Source organism: Squalius cephalus (assembly GCF_949319135.1).
Source record: "Squalius cephalus genome assembly, chromosome: 11".
NCBI lineage: Eukaryota > Metazoa > Chordata > Actinopteri > Cypriniformes > Leuciscidae > Squalius > Squalius cephalus.
This window is the reverse complement of record NC_137132.1, coordinates 12756897-12779226: the sequence shown is the minus strand read 5'-3', so window position 1 is coordinate 12779226 and position 22330 is coordinate 12756897. Positions and strand designations below refer to the sequence as shown.

The following is a 22330-nucleotide window of genomic DNA, read 5'->3' as shown; positions in this document are numbered from 1 at the left end:
TCCGATTTTCACGAAAATTGAACCAGATCATCTCCAGACCATGCCGACAAAAAGTTATGGAATTCAAGTTTATTCGTCAAACCGTTTTCGATAAACCCACAAACAAAATTTACGTAGCGCTTGCGAAAACAGACATAAGGCTGAATCTCCGCAACGCTTTATCGGATTCAGACCAAACTTGGTACATATCATGACAAGCATGACCTGAGGCTACATGCTGTGTTTCGGCGCAGCGCCACCTACTGGTCCGGAGATATGAAAAATGGCTATTTTTGCTAATAACTTCTGAACAGTTTGTCCAAAAATTATAAAATTGGTCTCGTTAGATTCAGGGCAACATGCCGAGTCGACTGATATCCAATATTACCATATCGGCCATTTTGGCTGTCAGCCATTTGGAATTTTGTGCTAAAATGCTTTATTTTAAGAATGCATGAACGGATTGTTACGAAACTTGGTATGGGTCATCAGCACAATGTCCTGAAAGAACCTGAGAAGTTTCGAAACAGCGCCACCTAGTGGTGAATTTTTTTTTATTATTAATATTATTTAGAATTTTGTATTTTGTAATACAATACATATTTAGTATTTTTAATATTGTATATTTTGTAATATATTTAATATTGTTTAAATAATTATTAATACATAATATATTGTTGTTATTATTTGTATTATTATTTAAATATTAAAATAGTTATATATGTTTTAAATATTTCTCTGTGTCAACTTTAGTTACTTTATATTCATACAATTTTGTTGTTTTGAATATGAGTTTGAATATTATACAATACTAATACATTTGTCTAATTCTTCACTTTCATTTGTAATTTTAGAGGAATTTGTCAGTAAGCATGTTCTTATTAAATGATCTTAAATGCATCTTTGGGGAAATATGTATTTAAAAAATTTTGAGTATTGTGTAATGTTACATTTCAGCTGTCTCTATTGCTGTAATTAAATCATATTTTTATATGACCCACTCCATTTATATTTCACCAGCAAATCCTCATGTTAATAATTTAAAAATAATTTATTTTCTTTAAACACATTCCTTATTTAGTGATTCATTAGTGCATGCTATTCCAAAAGACAAAGTTAGTCTTTGTAATCTTGTTGTAATAGATGAAAATACCTCCTTTTTTTTCTTTCATTGATCATCTGGGTTTACTCAGAAATACATCAGATTACAGAAGTGGGTTGCAAGTATCATTTGGTATTTTCTAACTCAGGTGCGTTGGAGGAATTAAGCAGTAAATAAGACAACTTGTGTTTCCTCCTCTAGCAACAGCGAACGGTGTACAGACTGACCTTGGTGAAGGCCTGGAATGTGGATGAGCTGAAGGCCTACTCAGATCTCATCGCCCTTGGCCAGCCAGATTTCATCGAGGTCAAGGTATGTTTCTTACCCGCCTAATTCAGGCATCCACTTCTAATGAGGGTCTCTGAACCCTCTTGGGTTTAATAGGTAAATCTTTATTAAGCTATTGCTGGAATCCCAAGCATTTCCTCCTAATCTTTTTTTGTAGGAAAGCAATGTAATGACCAGGTTCATTAAATTCATTCTCTGTCCTCCTAATGCGTTCACTGAAAGCCAATGAATCAAGATTGGATTGATTTTGATCTCAGATAAGATTAACTGTTTTCAGCAGAAGCTACTTGTGCTACAGAAATTTTGGCTTGAATGCTAAATTATTAAAGGATATTAAACTTTAAAAATATCTTCTTGGAATTGCTATAACAAGTATCTTTCACAATTTTAGTGCTTTCTGTTATGAAATTTGCTACGTTATGTGTATTTTCACCCAATTTAGAATGGCTTTTTTTGAGGTTAAGATTGCTTCTCGTTAAAAAGGGTCATATCAGTTCAGTTTATGCAAGCTAAATGAATAGTTAAGAATGAAAATTGTCATTTACTCACATTGTTTCCAAATTTTGCCAGTGAAAATGCTGAATGGCTAGTTACTTTAGAAATCTACTTGCCACAGTGGCTGGTGAGCAAAAAAGTTAAGGTCAAGCCTTGATTGACTTAAATTTCAGTCTGTTCTTCACACAAAGCTTCAGAAGACTTTAAAGATATTGCACATATTGTATAGACCACTTTTATAATACATTTAGTGTGTTTTTGTCATTTTGTAAGGCTTAAGTCTCCATTCATTGTTATTTCAATAAAAAGAGTGACCAGCACGTTCTTCAAAATCACTCCTCTGTTTTGTTCCAGAAAGTAAAATAAAGTCATACAGGTATGGAACAACATGAGGGTGAACCAATGATTACTGAATTTTTGGTGGCGCTGTGCAGTTAATCAAAATCATAATCAAATCTCGATGGAAGCATGCGTGATTTTTAAACCGCTGAAAGCACGATTTTTCCACCAGCCCCTTCTGTGTGCAATCAGAAATTAGCGCTCCTAAATCAAGCGTAAGAACTATCGAACTGTCAAACTACCGTTGCTGCAAAACAAAGTATAGGAGCTGTTCACACAAAGCGCGCTTTGAGGTTAAAAACAGAAGACGCAGCTCTACAGAAATGTTTTTTAAAAGTTGAACTTGTTTTACCTTGAGCGCCGGATAGTGCGCCATGTCATGTGTAAAATGCTTCAAGAGACACGTGAGCGCAAAGTCCGACTAGCGAGTTAATACAGAAAAACAATGCCACATTCTGAACCAAGTAAACAAACATCGATCATACAGGCATTTGCGAACTGCACAACATATGAAAAGTTCAAAAAAGCATGAAATAACCAACGCTGACACGTATAATTTATGCAGAAATATGGTGCCCGCAAATATCAGCTAAGCCGGCCTGGCTTCCAAAATATAGACAAATATGCGTGGAAAAAAATTGTGATTAAAATCAACGGTGAATTTATTATTTTTTCTTTAATTTTATTAAAAGAAAAGAGTCATTACGTTCAGAATGCAGTTTACGTTTCATCCCATTTATCTAATGATCCATGAAGATCAAATCTTTTAAATAGCCAACTAGTGACTTTAATGGCTTTTTAATGAAATGTTAGTTTTTAATCAGAAAATAAACCCCTTCTACTACTTAATCAACTTGTCTTCAAGATTAATGCTTTTGACTAAATTGATTAAATCTATCCTCATCTCAGCCAGTTTTTATTTGCCTCAGTGCATCTGTAGTTTGCTGACCTGTGTAATAACACTGTTCTTGTTTAATTGTATTAATAACTGATTCACTCGTGACCTCATGCATCCCAGAACACCAGATGAGGGACACCTATTGTTTTGTTGAATATCTAATAAGTTCTTGCCGTTCCTCCAGGTGGAAAAACAATCTTTCACGTTTGTTAAATTACAGTTTTATTCATCCTCGTTTCTCCTCTTTTCCCTGTTCAGCTGCAATTTGCATTAATTCTTTCAGGTATTTCTTCTCTCCTGCACTCTTATCTTCACATTAGCAGGTTTTTTTCTAATGGAGGGAAGGGGGGGCTGTTACATAAAGAACCACAGAATTGCCCATAATCTCATTACAAGTCAACAGCCAGTCGTGTGACCGGTGTGCACTTGCCCCATAGGGAGCCTGCATCAGTGCATTCACATTCAAAGCAGAGCCACTCCAAAGTAAAGCCAACTTCAACTATGACATGCTGTTACCTAGCAACAATAATCTCCCACTTTCATAGACCGCAGAAGGCGAGGATTTACGCCGCCTTCTATGGGATAAAATAAAGGCTATGAAAAAGTGAGAGGAAAATATTGCAGAGTATTACCCAAAGAGAGGATGGCTGTCTGAATCTCTAAGACTGCATTCACCTTTTAATCATCTGTCAGTTCTGGGTTAACAGCCCTAATCTCAAATTAGACTTCTGCTTCCAGTTGTTTTTTTTACATTTGAGCTTCATTACTGTGGTGTAGTTTGATGCAAACTTGAACTGGTTATTCACATACTAGGTCTAAGATTGTAGAATATAAATAATTGCCGCCAGTCATTTAAAGAGTTTGTTTGTTTTTAATATTTCACTTAATGTTGACATCCCAATGAAAGTTTTTTTTTTTCTTTTTTTTAAATTTATTATTATTATTATAATTTTTTTTTTTTTGCTGATTCCCGAAAGTAATTACAGGGCTCAACAATACGGATACTGCTTTGGGGCCAATGAGAGCTTTTCAGGTGTTACTTTTTTCTTTTCTTTTTTCAAGAACATGTATTTTTATGCTTTGCAACTTAAAGGATTATTTCACCTCAAAATGAAAATTTCCTGATAATTTACTCACCCCAATGCCATCCAAGATGTCCATGTCTTTCTTTCTTCAGTGGAAAAGAAATTAAGTTTTTTGAGGAAAACATTTCAGGATTTTTCTACACACAATGGACTTCAATGGCAACCAAAATGTTGAAGTTCAAATCAATGCAGTTTCAAAGGGCTCTGAAGTGCTTCTTCAAAGGGCTCTGAAGTGCTTCAAAGGGCTCTGCACGATCCCAGCTGAGGAATGGGGTCTTATCTAGTGAAACGATAGGTCATTTAAAAAAAAAAAATAACCATGTATATACTTTTTAACCACAATTGTTCGTCTTGTGCTGGTCTGCGACACGCCACGCATTGCGTCATCACGTTGGAAAGGTCACGAGTCACATCATCTTTCGAAGTTATTTGTACGTGCACTCCGGTTCAAACATGTAGGGAAGGGCGAAAAATTCCATCTCATTTTCTCCTCCAACTTCAAAATCCTCCGACATCTTTGTTTTAATTTATTATTATTGTTTTCTTCTTTTTTTTTCGTGACCTTTCCAACGTGATGACGTAATACGTGGCGCGTCACAGACCAGCACAAGACAAACAATTGTGGTTAAGTATATAAATTGGTATTTTTTTTAGAAAATGACCGATCGTTTTGCTAGATAAGACCCTTATTTCTCGACTGGGATCGTGCAGAGCCCTTTGAAACGGCATTGATTTGAACTTCAACATTCTGGCTGCCATTGAAGTCCATTATTGTGTGGAGAAAAATCCTGAAATGTTTTCCTCAAAATACTTAATTTATTTTCCACTGAAGAAAGAAAGACATGAACATCTTGGATGGCATTGGGGTGAGTAAATTATCAGGAAATTTTCATTTTGAGGTGAACTAATCCTTTAAAGGGACACTTCACCCATTTGCATTAAGCTTTGTATTGTTAGAAACCCAGTCATATATTATAATAAACGTGGATTTTGAGTTTATTTTTCCCTGAGATGGGAGAAATAAGGATTTAAGTGTTTTACTTCCTGCTTATTATGACGTAAAAATCGTCATTTTGCGTCATAATAAGCAGGAAGTCACATTTCATTGAAAAGTGTAGAGACTACAAACACTAGCTCCTCATTATTCCAGGGGGTGGGACCCGCTCACGCTACAGGCCTATTACAGATCAGTGGGTGGGACTTTACTCTCTGAAACTAAAAGCAATATCCTCCATCTTGTTTGGAAGCTAAGCTAACAGGCACTGTGGAGCCAGATGTGAAGATATGATATTAGCGGAGGGTAAATATGATGTAAAAGAAGAGGATTTCGGAAGTCTGATGCTCGAATCAGGTGTTTGTGGCCATCTTTACGAGCCGCATTATAGCGAAGAGCAGCCGAGGCACAAGACCTGCCTGTCGTGGACGAGGAGCCCGGACTGGCTCGAGCTGAGGGCGGACTGGTGGCGCCGGTGCTCTCACTGTTCGTCTACGGACACAGAGATAGAGTCCGTCTGCTGCAAAGAATTTAAACGATGCCAATTTCTCCTGGACGAAATCTCTGAATCAGACGAGGACACGGACGTTTGTGTTGTGAACCATCCTAGTTTCGCACCGCGTTCTGACTGAACATCCCGGTAACGTTACCATGCAATAATTCACATTTTCGAAATAAATACAAATGAGGAGTAATTCACTAATGAGTTCGCCAACTAACTAGACATTTTGTGTGAAATGAATTTCAAGCTCCGGTGGTAACGTTAGCTTGCCTTGTAGACGGATGAGTGATTCATATGCTGTTCTGGATTAGTGGGAGTGGCTTGCGCAGCTGTGCGATGTGGTGCATTGTGGGAGTTGTTGTCTTTTATACAAATGCGTCCTGAAGTTACTTTCTGTCTTTCCTCGGTCAAGAAGGCACCAAATTCGAAATTTATTTTACATTTCGACTACATATATGACCCACTTTCAATAAAGATCAATGTTCCCATGGGTGAAATACTCCTTTAAACTTTTAGTTGGATTTATTTATTATTTTTTTTATGTAAAATGATCTGACTGGCTGACAGTTAGCATCAAGAACAGTTAGCACTGCAGATCATGTGACACTTAAGACTGCAGTTATGATGCTGAAAATTCAGCTTTGCGTCACAGCTCACATCGCAACTGGAAGCAGACAAAAACCTTATTGTTCAGCTCTGGGTTAATAATGCTGCAAATTAATGCATTCTAATGACTAATGAGAAGACTTGGAGATGCTTTCTGCTAGTCAGTCATTTTGTACGTTTACAAGGCAGCCGGTATATGGTAAGCAATAAGCATGTAGCTGAGAGCATGTTGTTGATGCATTTAAATCTGACTAAAATTCCATTTAAAAAGTGGGGCGATTTTGTAGGAATTTCATTCATAGTAGACATTTTATCCATTCATAAATTTTTTGGGAATTGAAACCCTTGGCATTGCTAGTTCCATTCTTTGTTTTGAGCTAATGGGACTTGCTTTGTTTTGAGCCACACCTTTAAAAGTCATTCTTTTTATTTATTTAACTTATTTTGCCTTTTAATTGGAGGAATGATGCTTTATTCATGCCAAGAGCTGGGCAACAAGTTTCTCCTAGCGATCAGACATTGTTCATATGTAGCCAGACATAAAATTTCTTGACATCTCATTTACTTCTATAGGACACCATTGACCCAGTCATCAAACAACCAGCAGTGGCAACATAGTTTTATGTGCATTTTTAATAGACGTGCAACAGAGTGGTGATGTATGCGGAGGTTAATTAAGTTTGGTGCTAGCCGAGCAAGTTTGATGTGTTTGTGTGAGTTATGGAGGGGTTCAGTCCCCTCCAGCTGTTCGGCCCGAGTGCAGCTCCTCGCCCCTGCAGTAATTACAGCGCCCAACAGCTGCTCCTTACCTCTCAACACCAACACCTTTTATGTACCCCCTTTTTTTTTTTTTTGGTTAAATGCCAGATCTGCCAGACCTGCTGCACACTCCTAGTGAAATATTTACTCAAACTGTCAGACAGATGTTTTTCTTTGTCTATTTTCTTGAGTTTTGTTAGATTAAAGTTATACATTTGGTACATTTATTTGAAATAATACACATTAAAGGTGCTCTAAGCGATGTTGGGTGACATCACTTCTTGTTGACGTTCAAAGTATTGTCAAACAAAACGGAGGCTAGCTCGACCCTCCCTCCTCCTCATCCCGTCCCTTCCCCCTCCCCTCCGTGCTTCCTGAAACAGTCATGAACTGGATTTACCCACCTGTCCAGCAAAAACAGAGCCCCTGAATTTCAGATTGGAAGCCCTTCTGTCGGCTGTGTTCTCGCCACCTTTTGAACGCTTTTCCGATGTAAATTCGGGACTATGTGCGTTCCTTCTCCTTTTCCCTATTCTTTATTATTTGTTCATCGGAACGTCATCTCTTTGGTCGTGTGGCGGCCATATCAGAATTCTCAAGAATACACATTTTTAACGTTAGTCGTTGTCGTTGTCTAGGACATCTCTCCTCTAGCTAACTTCCCTCTTCATGCTTCTCTCTCCTCCACTCCCCATACCCCCCTTCATGTGCATGCACACTAACCCCCTAACCCCCACCCCCAAATCATTCTTGTCGGTTATTGGCTGGAACACTGTTTGTTATGTTTCGTGGTCCAGGCTTGGCCAGTTTGTTTTTCTTGCCGTTTGTGGAGCCTGGGCTATCTACAGAGGCCGTGTTTTTTTACAGTGTGTTCAGGGGACAGGCAGCTAGCGGATAGTGAGGAGATGTTTGCTGTATGTGACACAAAATGTTTTGGCCTAAAAAAACGCGTGGCATCGCTTGGAGCACCTTTAAATCGTGCACAGTAAAGCTAGAAACGCGCATCATTACTTAATTCTATTAAATCTAAACTGTTTATTTGTCTAAATTACAAATAAAACCCAAATCAGTCATTTTAAATGGTAAATGTGAATTTATGCATCACAACATTGTAATGTACAGTATGAAAAATGGACATTCATTTTGAGATTTGATAAACATTACATTAAATAACAGTGTTATGAAATAACACAACAGTGTTATGAAATTAATGCGTGAAATATGTGTACAAACATCAACTTTTAATTCTAAATTTTAGAGCGAAACGTACAGAGAGACAGAGATACATTCACTGTGTATATACAATAAAGGAGTAAGAAACGAGTAAACTTGAGCTGGAAGTTTCCAGTTCATAAAGATACAGATACGTGTATGTAGATCTGCCCAAACAGAGGTCTCTAATCTAGGTCTGTATTAAAGGTGTTTGAACTTGTTTTGAGGATGGCACAGTTGGCATTGCTCCAGGATCTTGCAGGCAAGAGTGCGTCTTTTGAGAGCGTCATGTTTGCTGAGAGTGATGAAAGGAAAGGGTTTGCAGAAAGCACTTATATGGACATGGTTTGGGCATGTTTTATGCAAATCCCTAATAAAATCTAATAATACAATTTGGATCTGTAGTGTAAGGACTCCATGTGTAACGCAGAGTCTGTCCTGTTCATTCTCTTTGGGCAGTTATTGATCAAACCATTATTCCTGCACAATTAGAGCATCTCAGAGGTGTTAGTCCCGAAACAAAGATGGACAGTTTGCACTGGTCTCCTAAATGATCTCAACCTTAATCATTCAAGAGGTTGGACATTTGAGAACACTAAACTGAGATCAAACTTTTGGACATTGCTGTTAAAGCATTATTTATCTACCACTAATCCCACATGCAGTTAAAGGATTTTCATAGTGCCTTTATCAGTTCAACTTTATCAGTGTTGAACATTTGGTTGGCTTATTAGAGTCAGATTGTTAGTCCATGACAGGAAATCTTGTAGCATTGTTAGTTGGCGTAGACGGGCCATAGAAACGCCCTCACTTTCCTCGCCCCATTGATTTATCAAGGCATCTTTGTTGGTAATCATTCTTTTCTATGGCTACAGAGCTGCCAGATAAGAGCTGCGCTCATTAAATCTGTACCAGACCCCGGAAATCAGTTTCGGACATCAGCCACGGCCCAGAAGGCTGGGATAAGGAAAGCAAGAAACCTGTCCTTTCATTTCCACTGTCCTCTCTGTCCTCAGAGAGGAATGAAATGTACTGGGATGCTAATAGAGTCATAATGCATTGTAATACTTATCTGCTCAAATTTATACCTGTAAAGACTATAATGCATTAATACTTATTACACATGAAAAACAAGCAATTTAATTTATACTGCATTCTACTTTTTAAATGTGTGACCATGATTATGAGTATTGTAGTGTATTATAAGTCTGCTTTTTCTAATTGTGAAAAGATGTAATGCGTTGCATGGCGTTGTGAAGAGAGAGAATCTGATGATCAGGCTAACCGATATCTCGTAAATATATATATTTTTTAAAATTGCTTAAATATATTTACGAGATATCGGTTAGGGTTCTTATTAAAATCAGGTCTACAGATAAAAGGCACCATTTGGTGGATCTATAAAGAATAACATTCACATGTAAAGTAACAATGCATTTTTTTAAAAAATATTATTTTAAATAATTATTTAAATAAATAATTTAAATATTAAAAATAAATGAAAACATTTTTTAGAAATGTGTTGCCTAATAATTAGAAACAAGACAAAATGCACAAAACAGAGATTGCAAATCAACTTGTATTAGTAGCCTATACTATCAAAACATAACTATTATTATAATTTTATGACTATTAAGTTATTTTCAGTGTGCAGAGATAAAACTGATTAAAATGCAGTTCTGAATATTAATTATCTGACAATTGCACAAATAATCTGTATCAGTTATGAAAAAACAGTATTGTACATAATCTTTATAATTATACTTAATATGTAATTATAAGCCATTAGCTTTAGGTAAAAAAAAAAAGCTGTGGGAAATTCTGAATGAATCATGCGCTTACATAATGCCTCTTGTGATTAATGTTTAATGGATTATTGCACTCAGTATTCACATTATTTAGAATTAATATGCTTTTAATCTCCATTATTTTGTCTTGTGGTGTGTTCATTTCTAAACCATTCAAGTCATTGATGCATTGTTTAGTTACGTTGTATCTGATATCTCTTTCATATGACGTCTGTTTTTCTATTCTCTCAACGCCTTGGAGATGTTCATCTATCGATTGTCCAGCGTAATAGAGTGCTAACAGCTCCTAGTGATGAAGACTGAAATAAGATAAAGCCTCACAGAATGGGTTTTCACTCGATCACAGAATGAGTAATGTCTTTTCAACAGCACAGCTACTCCTACACACAAGCAGACCCATGAACTGATGGTGGCCGTGCTACAAATGAGTTCGTTTTCATCCAGCGGTGTGTCGTCACTTGTTTGGTCGCAAAGGATTATTAATGACTGCTTTTCATGGTGTGTGAAGATTCAAATGTAGTACGTGACCTGACTTGACACCAGTTTGTTTCAGTATCCAATCAGACACCAGAGTTCATGATGACAGAAATTGTATTATTAATTTAAACTGAATTTTTATTCCCAGCATGTGGTACATGCAGCCCTCATAGCCTGTTTGTCCTGATCACAGCAACATCTCTGAGGTGTGACGTAAATGCTGTCCTGTCGTGTGTGTGTGTGTGTGTGTGTGTAGGTGTTGAATGAGATGATCTGGTCGTCTCAGTCTCAGTCATCCATAGAAAAACCAAATCAGCCTCCACGCGCCGCTGTGTCCTTGGGCTGTGCGCGCTGATATGATTCAGAGGGTTTTTGTGTCCCTTTTTTTGAAAAGGAAGGCAGAGTTAAATCTAAAACAGTAACTCCAATTGCCAATATTAGCTGTATTTTACAATGGCTGAGTGGTCTTACGTGCAACCCAAAGTAGAGAACCTAAAACTCATTTAATTATGGTACAATTACTGTAGTGTGTGATCTTGAACAGCTTATTGCTTTTATTAAACATCTGCATTACCAATATTTTCATGTTGTTGTGGCTGCTAATTGATAAATGGCTAATATTTAAATATTTTGCAATAAAAATAAAACAGTGAAATAAGTTTTTAAAAGATGGACAATACATTTAGGTATCATATTGGTTACAGGCTGATATTAGATATTTTTTGATAATTAATTAAATAAATATTAGACTTTTTTTTGTTCTCATTGAAATAAATGTACATAAATAAATAATATAATTATCAGTAGCCAATATTATACTAATATGCATCTCTATAATTAAAGTTAGAAAAAAGTAGATTATCTGATAAGAAGTGAATTTGTTTTATTTTGATACTTTGGTCTGATTTTATCATGCAATGTTTGTAACTTTTGCATGGCATTTAATACCTTCATCCTTCTTGTCTTTTTGCCCTTCATCCAGGGAGTGACTTACTGTGGCGAGAGCTCAGCCAGTAGCCTGACAATGGCCAACGTACCCTGGCACGAGGAGGTCATCTACTTCGTGCAGCAGCTGGCCAACCTGCTACCAAATTATGAAATTGCCTGCGAACACGAGCACTCCAATTGTCTGTTACTTGCGCACCACAAGGTAACCCTGCACAGACACGCTTGGCACAAAGCTGCTGTTCTGCTCCTGCACTGTTTCACAGAAACCATGCTCGTACTGTAATTTCTCTCTCCGACCACTTAAATGTGTTAAAAATAATGATGCTACTGCCATTTCTGTAAATGTCATTGAAAAGAAAGTGTTGATATAGGCACTTGCATTAAACGGCCATTCAGGTGAAGGGTTAAACCTTCCTTTGCTGTGTTTTTATGCTGTCTCCTGACACAGCGCTAGTCAGTCTTGCAGCCGCTCTTGTTTTACATTCGTTTCTTGTGACAGCTTCTCTAATGGTTTGCGTGGGCAGTGAGCCCGTACCAGCGCTCTTCTCTCACAAACAAAAAACATATTTATGTGCAAGTGTTATATGGTGCTTCAATATCCTTTTATGATTTGCTATTTGTATTCTGAAATCAAATACCATACATTTCTGCATGTGATTATATGGTGAATATTTCTGTGTCCTCACACACAGTGAAACAAAAAAAACGTCTTAAACCAGTCTTTTCAGATCCTCTTAGCCTGGTCAGGCTTTGTTTACTGGTTTTAGAGGGGTTTTGGGCTCTTGTGAGTTGGCCAAGCTGTTAAAAACCAGCTGGTCAGCTGAAGACCTGATTAGCCTGACTGGGAGACCAGCTTATACCAGCTAAGACCGGCAAACCATCTAAGTTTGGTTTAAAGGGATAGTTCACCCAAAAATGATTTTGTCATAATTTACTTGCTCCTCATGTTGTCCCTAACCTGTATGTATTTTTTGTTCTCCTGTGGAAGATATTTTGAAGAATGTTTCAGCTGCTTTTGTTCAAATTATGGAAGTCAGTGGGTTCCAAATCCTTTAAACTCTACAAATGACTATAGGAAGGAAATTATAGCATGTAAAGCAGGGTTAAACAAGGATTCAATCCATACAACTTGTCTTCTGAAGCAACACTATCACTTTGGATAATGAACAGATCGAAATTCAAGCCTTTATTTACTTTATTCACAAACATCAACACACACATAAGCAATTTTCATCAAATATGGGTGCATTTTCTTTTAATAATCAGTGAGAACAAGTCATTTAAAGACAATGTGGAATAGGAAACTCAAGACTTGCACACATACTTATCAAGAGAAAACCATCTCGTATGTAGTACATCATGTCAGAGCTCATTGTCTGTCAAACATTTTATCGGACTAATATTTCTAAAAATAATGTTCAAAATATATTTTTGTGTTAAATAAATAAATGGTAAATAAATGACAGGATTTTCGGATGAACTATCCATGTTAAAATGTTTTATTCTTTTTCTGTTTTTAATTTGGATTTGAAAAGCATCTTTTGCTCCTTATTTTACCCATTTAACTCCATATTGTGCTTTGAAACACCCAACATTTGCAGAACAATTCTAATTGGTTGCATTATTATTAATGTGTTTTTTATTTTTGGACAACCGGAATTTTTTTCCGTAATGGGTGCCTAATACTGCAACAGACTTCTCTTGTGTTTCCATTTCCATTCTGTTTACCTCCTTTTGTTGAACATGTTCCTCATTTATTATCTTGAATTCTAAATATCCCATTAGTTAATTCAGCTTCCTTTCTCTCCCCAGGCATGGTGTGCTCTCTTATGTGTAAGGGACTATAATTACACCTATTTACACCCTTTATGTGTTCACCAGTTTACATCTCTTAAAACCCCTCCATTCAATTCCTGGCAATTCATGATGCAGAGCTACAACCATGACAGCTACTGTATAAATGAGTACTGCAGTAGTGGAGAGCCATAGTTAGTGTGAGTCCCCAGAGCAACCTCCTCGCAAGCCCACACAGGCATGAGAAGGTGCTCAGTCCTCCACCGCCTCATCATCAGCTGTTTGGAAACAAGGCGAAGAGGTTTGTTGGTGGGCAGCCGAGGAGGCTTATGAGAGTAGAGTGTCAATACAGTGATAACGGCATCACAAGACTAATAAGGGACTTTCTTTTCATAGGCATGTTGTTTGTTGGATGAAGATTAAGGCCATATGGGACAGCATTTCAGCCTCCTTGCGGCTTTGAGCCAATTATATTATGGGTAGAACGTGCACAATGTCCCTCTGCATTCATGATTTGCTGGGGAAGATGCTCCAGTAATTTTTACAGATATGTTCATCCTACTTAATGTAAGGGTGTAATGTGAAAACTTTAAAACCCCCATTGTATCCAAATTCGTATCACTTTGTTTCCATCTTCAACTATCACACTGTCCTGTTTTGGAAATTCAATGACACCGTGATAGAGCCAGTCTCTAGCACTGAGTTGCTTTGCCTTCCTCTGCAAGTTTTTTTTTTTTTGCCCTGCCTTAAAGGGTTACTTCAGGATTTAGCATTAAGCTTTGTATTAGTAGAAAACCTGTAGTATTTTCGAATTACCATGCTTTCCACCCTCATATCCCCCTGAGACAAGAGATTTATGTATTTTTTGTCTGGAAAAAATCCTCCGATGACGCAAAAATCGTCATTTTGCGTCATCGGAGGATTTTCTGGCCAGAGGCTAAAGACTACAGCCAGTAGATGGCGTTGTTCCGCATGTTTTCAGCCCGCCCATACAGGGTGGGATCTCACTCACAGAATGTACACAGTGTCAGCCGTCTTTCTTTGGAAGCTAAGCTAGCAGGCTCTTGTTCTGTGGAGAAAGCTGAATAGTAGGAGAAAGCTGAGTAAGTAACCATCCTCCTTTTCCCGGACTTGTCCGGCTTGTCCGGCCCGATCGTTCAAAATGTCTGGGATTCAGCTTTTGCTTTCTGCGGTCGCTATTCCTTGTTTACATGCACACGTTTTGTTTCAATCTAACTGAATTCATTCCGATTGGTGAATTTGAATGTAGTGTTTACATGAACGCTAAACAAGTGATCGGTTGATGTGCGTTTTACCATTGCTAAGAAAAATTCCCGCTCCCCCGTGAGAGATGCGAGACCCGGAGCGTCTCAGTAATGACACCACCGGCCTCGCGCCGTTCTCCCGCGGCCGTCAGCCTCGTCCTGCTCGCCACAGTAAACATGATGAATGAATGGCGACTGTAGAACGCAAAAGCCGAATCCCGGACATTTTGGACGATCTCTAAATCCCTTGCAAACTCATCTCGTAGGCTAGCTTTGTTGTTTTAAACTGCGCACTCTTACCGGTAGGCGTGGCCTCCTGAGACAGCGAAGCAAGTGCATTCTGGGAGTTGTTGTCTTTCATCCACATAAGCCAAAAATACATTTTCTGGCTTTTCTCAGTCTAGAAAGCTCCAAATTCAAAAATTTCTTCACATTTCTTCTACTTAAATGACCTATTTTAAATACACATTCATCTTCCCAGAGGTGAAGTATCCCTTTAAGCACTGCAAAAAGAGCTCTTTAACATGCATGTGACAGACATCTGAATGAAAAGGCATTGAATATGATGTGAAAATTCATTCCTACCCGTGTCACCGCAGACCGCACTGGGACTCTCTCTCGCCCTCTGTTTGGCTCGACCGTGACTCACAAAGGTGCTAAGAAGGCCCATTTTTCCTGTAATAAGAAGCCATTTTTCACATTAGAACTTGGAAGGCCACCGACAGCATTTCATTGCATTGACTTTGTTTAGCTGCCGCATTCGTTTTTTTCTTATTTCAGGGTTGCAAGCATTCGCCCTTTATCCGCGTTGTTCTTGGCGAGGTAAGACCCTCTGAATGAATTTACAGCTCTTCCCTGTGTGGAGGTGACAGCTTATATTCTCATAAAGTTATTGCACTGTGTTCTCATAAAGCCCTCCCTCTCTCACCTTGTTCTGAACTAATTCCCTTGAGCTCAACTTTCTATAGGAAGGAAATCAATGCAGGGTTAAACAAGGATGTAAATCCATCAAGAGTTTTACAAGTAGAAGAAGCTTGATTTTCTTAATTGTGGATGGCCCATGCAAAACACACTAACACAATACACAGATGCTACAGCTTTAGGTCATTTCTAGGGTGGTTTTGGGTGATTTCTGGGTGATTACTTTATGGTCCAGGTCAAAAGATTTGTGTGATATTCAGGTCAGTAGATATGGTTCGTGTCCCTCTTTCAGTTTAAGTCTTTGCCCTTTTTATCTTTCTGATTGCTTAAAGTAATAGCACATCTCTCCTCAGCACGCAGAATGCTTTAGTTATCATTCATGTCTATAACACAAACTCTGCAGGGCAAATTTAATATTTAGTTTATTACTTACGGGCCTGGTTTCACAGACAGGGCTTAGATTAAGCCAGGATTTGGCCTTTGTCTTAAATGTCCTTAAATGTTAAATGTCCTAATTGAACATTGTCTTGAGACAAAACAGTGGCACTTTTTAAGATATGTCACTGTCAGTGCAAGCTGCTTTCAGTTAAAACGGCTAAAACATGTATTTTAGTCTGGGACTAGGTTAAAGCCTTGTCTTTGAAACTGGGGGACGGTGTACTTTCAGCCCTGTGTTTGCGCAATAGTAATAGAGAAGCTTGCCTTAGCAAGCACCACTAATAAGAGATGTAGCCTTGAAGCATATTGCATTTTTCAAAAGCCTTAGCTGGCCTTGTGAATATTCATTAATTCATAAACAAGATTAACCATTTCAATTTTAGAATCCCAGTAGTCTCACAGTAACTACATCAGACTGTACATGTAGAAACCCCTTAGCACAGCTTACAGAACAAACCATCAATAATTTTTAGGGATGTTTATAGTGTTTAGGGAGTGAAAGAGGGGCTGCAGTCGGTGTTGGGAGATGTGGCATCCCAAAGTCACATTTGCGTTATGGCTTCATATGCTTAGTGCTCCCTGTTAGCTACGCAGAAGCATTTTTACAAATGAATGGAACTTAAAGTGCACTCTCTCAGTGGCGTGGCCATCTGTTGGTGTGGCAGATGTGGGTAATCTTGCTCTAGGAAAATAAAAGGTCTTCCACTTTCCCACTCTCTTATATGGCATCTAAAGTTCAGTATTCCTGCCTATCTTCATCTTGGACTATGTTGAGGAAGATGCTTTGAAACTATAGCTTGCTGAGCCATAATTTATAGCTCACTGCCCTTTGGGATATGTATCTGACACAAACACTATGAGGATATTGATTGGGGTTATAGCATATTATTAATTCCTATATTTATTATATCGGTTAATAGATGTTGTTTATCATATTGGTCAACTGGACAAAGAGTGATTTTGATTCTGACCAGTCATCTTGTTAAGTGTAAACAACCTAGTAGAAATTGTATTTTGAATTGCTTCCCAACAATGGTTTACTAATGTGAGTAATATATGAGAATGCTGAGCCGAACCACATGTGTGTAAGAATGACAATGAGGGGAAGAGATCTTAAAAGTGGTTGGGGATATATCCGTGGTCTTTCTGGAGAGACGAGTTGTGTCCCATGGGAGCCTTCATCTTCTGACTGCTGAATATCTGTGAAGGAGGCTGTGGAGGGATTCACCTCAGCAAATTACTCTGTAATGAAACATGCAGCTGAGGAAGAAGGTTCCCCAGAGGATGCAAACTGCTTAAGGCTTTACAGACTGACTGTAGACTGAGATAGCATTTGGGACTCTGCCTCTAGGAAGCTTCAGGTAAGCAGCTAAACAGAGATATGACACAAGGACAATAATTCCATCCGTTAAGAGGACGTGGTGGCCTTGAAATTTGCAGTAGTGGAAAGGTATGTTTTCTGCTTAGTTGTGGTGCACGTGACCAGGTTGTCTTTGAGGCAGCAGATATCTTTCAGCAACTTGGACAACGGTTGTCATCAAGAGAGCCTGCTCTGGTCTGATCCACTCTTGACAGCTTTGTTAGCTGCTGGACATTTTCCATTTCTGCAGTCAAAAGGACAGTTGGATACGTGTAATGAGGTGTGATAGATTTTTTTTAATTAATAACTAACATTTGTTTTTCTTGCAGGAACAATATTCATATGCTTTTATGTATGTTCCCCTTTTTGCGAAAACTTGTGTTACTATACCCCTTTTACTCTGGTTGTGTGAGTGTAAAAATAACAAATATGGGAAATGAAACTTGACAAATGACCAGGTTTGAACCTTGTGATTAACAATGAAGTAATCATTAAAACAAAGTTTGCTTTACCTAGTAACAGAAGGGTTTGTCTATGAAAATTATGGGGAAATTATGTAAAGCAGCATAACATTTTTGCCATACCTCCTTATTCTATAAAAACTGTTGTATTCTTTTAGCTGGTGGGATTCTCAATGGAATTTGTCTGAGATCCTCCGGCCTTGCTTCTTCTTGGGAGAGATTCCCTGAGAACTGCTCGGGAACTCTTCCGGCCATGATTAAAGGATTTAAAGGACATTTGCTGAAGTCTGTTTGTCGATCATTGCTGCAAGGAAGCTAGTTAGGGGAACAGATATTAGCACCCAGCCGATGTGTAGACGCGCTAGGGTATAGGATTAGACTCAGCCGATGTCGATGTGTAGACGCGCTAGGGTATAGGATTAGACTCAGCCGACGTCAATGTTTCGACACACTAGAGTATAGGATTAGTACCCAGCCGACGTCGATGTGTAGACGCGCTAGGGTATAGGGTTAGACTCGGCCGACATCGACTGTAGACGCGCTAGAGTATAAATATTATAGGACGTAGTTAGGTTTAGGGAAAAATCTACCACAGAGGCAAGCAGAAAATACTTTGCAACAGCCAAGTCTGCTTATTCCATGTCCTTTTCTTGTTCCACTGCTCTGGTTCTTCAAGTCTCAACTTGGATGGCATGTTTCCCTTGAAAGAGTTATATTCACTTCCAAGACTTGTCTTTCTCTCACAAAGGCTTTTCCTCGACCCTAGCCTCTAGCAAACCAATCAGCAACCTCAACAATGGCCTCAAAGCAAAGTATACTACACCTAAATCGATTTTGTGGCAATGAGGAGGTCTTAGAAAGAAAGGGCATGTTGAGAGATGGGAGGAACAGGAGTTTGGTGCCTATAGCTGATTGCATCACCATGCTGAGCATGGATCACAGTACAGCATCTCATCAGTACAGTGTGAAATGTAATCATTGCAGCTCCCCACTAGGACTCTTTATGTCTGTGTGTTGGAGAATGGTTTAGAGGCACTGATTAAATGTATAGGGTGGGAAAACAAGCAGAACTAGGCTGTGCCTACTTTTTTGCAAAAGGACTGGCCGAAGACCACATATCTGGCATTGTAACTCGATGAAACTGAATTCTACTTTTAACCCATCACAGACTGCACCCCAAATGGCACTCTCTTGATGAGGACAATTATGCAGAATTGTCCTGAAGATTGTAGGGTGTCTCATTTGATAACTTGCCTGCACTCCTAATGTACCGAAGTGTACAGCGTTTTAATGTGGACTCTGAGGACTTCAAGAACTGAGTGTGGACTACAAAAGTGTTTTGAATGAAAGACCACCAGCTCTGTGTTCTCTGAAAAGCAACTTCCTTTGCCCTCTTCCTCTGATTCGCTTGTCTTGGTGTTCAGTAACAGAGCTTTGCCCAGTTTTCAGTGTATAAGTTTGGATTAGTCAAAGTGAACACCTGTCAGGCAGGGAGACTCACTCCAATCTTCAGCTGTGTGTCTGTTTGTTTGTGTTATTCATCACAGTACTCTGACCTGCTGTCTGTCTTACCTCTTTTCTTTCCTGTGTGTCTGCAGTTCAAAGTCGACGGGGAGTGGTGGACGTGGATTGACTATGAGCGCTTCCAGAAGCTCATTCAAGAATACGATGAGAGCGGAGGCACCACGAGCTTCTCTGCAATGGACTATATGGCTAAGACCCCCAGCTGGGCCGTATTTGGGGCACGAGAGAGGGGATTTGATCCTTTGGACACACGTTTCCAGAGAAAGAATAAGACCAAAGATATCTCAGGGTGTTGATATTACTCTTGCCGTCCTACTTCAAGTCTGTAAAGGAATGTGCGTTTTAAATGATTAACACTTGATTAACTGCCCTCAAGATTAAGACTTTTGTTTTTATTATTTTAGCCAAGGCTCAGATTGTCTTCCAAGACTTGCCTTTGGGATGATATTCTGGTGAGCATAAAGTACACATTTGCTGTCCTTGCATATACTTGATAACTATTTTTCATGCTGTTTTAATGAATGTTAGCTTTTGTTTTTAGTTGTGGTCATGGTAATAAAGAATTTCATTTTCAAGTCCTGTTCAGCTATGGATCTAATAACTCTAATAAGAATACAGAACGAAGGACGGAACGGAAGAACCAGTGACTTGAATTTAAGGCTTCATTTACTCATACCACCTTAGGGCCTAAATTTAGAGAGCACAGGAGGAAAGAACTGCAAAAGAAAAATCACTATAGTTACCTACGTTAATAACATGTCACCTCAAACTGTGATTTGTGCGTTCTTTTAGACATTTAGAGGGCAGTTGAGTCAGATGGGACTTTGAATGGATTGGTTCTTACAGGTCAGCTGATGATGCAGCTGAAAGCTGTTTGGAATCAGAACTGCCCCATAAATATCTCTGTAACGACCAAGTCATTGAAATGTGAAATTGCAACTCTTACTTCTGCATTGTCTCTTGCTGTCCTCTACGTTTTGTCTTGGATATTTTTACACAAATTTGACAGATTGCAATCAAGTCAAATGTCACTAGAGATTATTTTGTATTTTATCATTATTTGCTGCCTTTGTCTTGAGAAATGTTACAATGCAGTTTGGAGCAGTGCTGCCAGGTTTCACTTGAGCAGAGGTCTTCAATCCTGCTCCTGGAGGGCCACTGTCCTGCAGAGTTTAGTTCCAACCCTAATCAAACACACCTGAATCTGCTCATCAATCTCTTCAGGAGCGCTTGTAAATACAAAGGCAGGTGTGCTGAAACAGGTTGGAACTAAACTCTGCAGGACACTGCACTAGAGAAATAAGCAACCTGGTCTGAAAAAAACAATCCGAAAATAAGCGACCCGGTCTGGTATTATGATGTCAAAATATTATTTTGTAAAGAAAAACGTTTAAGTAACTTATGTTCTGTAACTTGGTCTTAAAACAGGCAACTGGCATGAATAACAGCACCATTTCATGGGAAAAGGTAGAGCACACATTCAAACTGATTGGTAGACAGAGATGCATTATCACACACTAAATAATGATAAAGTGGTCATATATTTTGTCCTATGAGTGCCAACCACTAACAAGCCCAAATACGCAACTGTATTCTGGAAGTAAGCCCCAAAAACTGCCCAAATCAATAAGTGACTTGTTTGTAAAAACAGGCCGCAGTCGCATATAAAAAAGCGAACTTGGCAACTCTGGTTGTGAGCCTGCTGTTCGTGCTTTATTGGATTTCATTCATATTTTAAATTCACCCAAAAGGTATCTACAAACCACATTTGTTATTCATTTCATTCACATACAGATGCTTGCAAATCAATTTGAGTTTTGTTGTAGCTTCTTTCTTGGTGTCGTCTTATTAAAAATCTCTTTATGAAATGTCTTTGTTGTCCTACAGGAGTTTGAATGTTATTGTAAAAGAAGGGAATGTACTTGAATCTGAGTGAATTAGGTCACAGCCATTTCCTGAGCTCTGCAACTGAATGAAGCTGAAATCTTTGGTCTTGTGTGAAGAAAAGGGCATAATATTAAGACCAGACACAGAAGTCCCTGCCTTATGTCCCTCTGTTCATAGTAATACTGCTTTCATTCAGTCATTGGGTTGTTCCTACTTCTTAGCTTTTATTTATGAAATATAAATGTGTCCATTGCTCAAAACTCTGACAGAGTGTATATTAAGGAACGAAATGGCAATGCTATTGTTTGCTTTGTCAAAACAAATATGAAAAAAGTGGCAAACAATATCGGCAATCCCATTCTTTAAGTTCACAATGATTTCTCTTGTCTCTGGATTCTGACAAGTTAGCTATTGAAAGCGCTTATATGGCTGAAAGTTCATTGGATTTATTGGAATGTTTATACTACACTTTTGATCCCAGCCTTTAAAGTGCCTTGTCTCCTAGTTGTTTAAAGATAACAGAAACAGAGAGTGTAATGGTCTGTGACGAGTGACAGAAAAGCTATTTCACACCTCTGTGAAATAGGTGCTGTGCTGATCTAGGCTAATGTGACAGTGTCTTCCTCATGCATTTCAGTCACTTTAGCAAGCCGAAGGGAATTCACCTCCCAAATACACTTTTTTTGTGGTCCTTAAGGGCAGTTTATTCTGAATTGAATTGGGTTATTTCTGGGAAGTTGACTTTTGCAGCAGTATAACTGTTTGGTTTGGATGCTTTCACATGTGATTGACTTAGTAATGCTGTGGAAATGTGTACCTTTTTACAACAACAGTCCAGTTTATTAGGTATCAGGCGTATCTTAGTTTAAAGGCATACTACTCTTTAGGTCCCGCCTGCAATATATATATAGTTTTATAACTTTTAAAATAACTTTTGCTTATTCAGAACAGTAGGTTTTTTGTGTAAATTTGTAATTTTCAAAGTACATGTTTTTTTTTTAATGTGCTTAAACAATTTTTTTATTTCGCAAGCTCCGTTACTAATGGATTTCCCCATCACAAGTTCTCTCGGTTATGGCACCCTAAACCTCATGCCCTCAATTGTTTTTTACAGAGGGTGGGAAAAGAGACGAGCTGTACTTGGAACAGCATGAGCCTCCAGTCTCAGTACCTCTGTGTCAGCTTCTG

At 38.5% G+C, this 22330-nt stretch overlaps 1 protein-coding gene across 1 annotated transcript in view; it reads left to right on the top strand.

Moving 5' to 3' along the window:
- Window positions 1-21127, top strand: part of tyw1 (tRNA-yW synthesizing protein 1 homolog) — a 59367-nt gene extending 38240 nt beyond the window's left edge. The window contains exons 15-17 of the mRNA XM_079886270.1: window positions 1283-1393; window positions 11527-11694; window positions 19330-21127. Of these exons, the coding sequence (XP_079742396.1) occupies window positions 1283-1393; window positions 11527-11694; window positions 19330-19551 (501 nt within the window). The 3' untranslated portion in view covers window positions 19552-21127. The remainder of the gene's footprint in view (window positions 1-1282; window positions 1394-11526; window positions 11695-19329) is intronic.
- Window positions 21128-22330: the final 1203 nt, after the last annotated feature.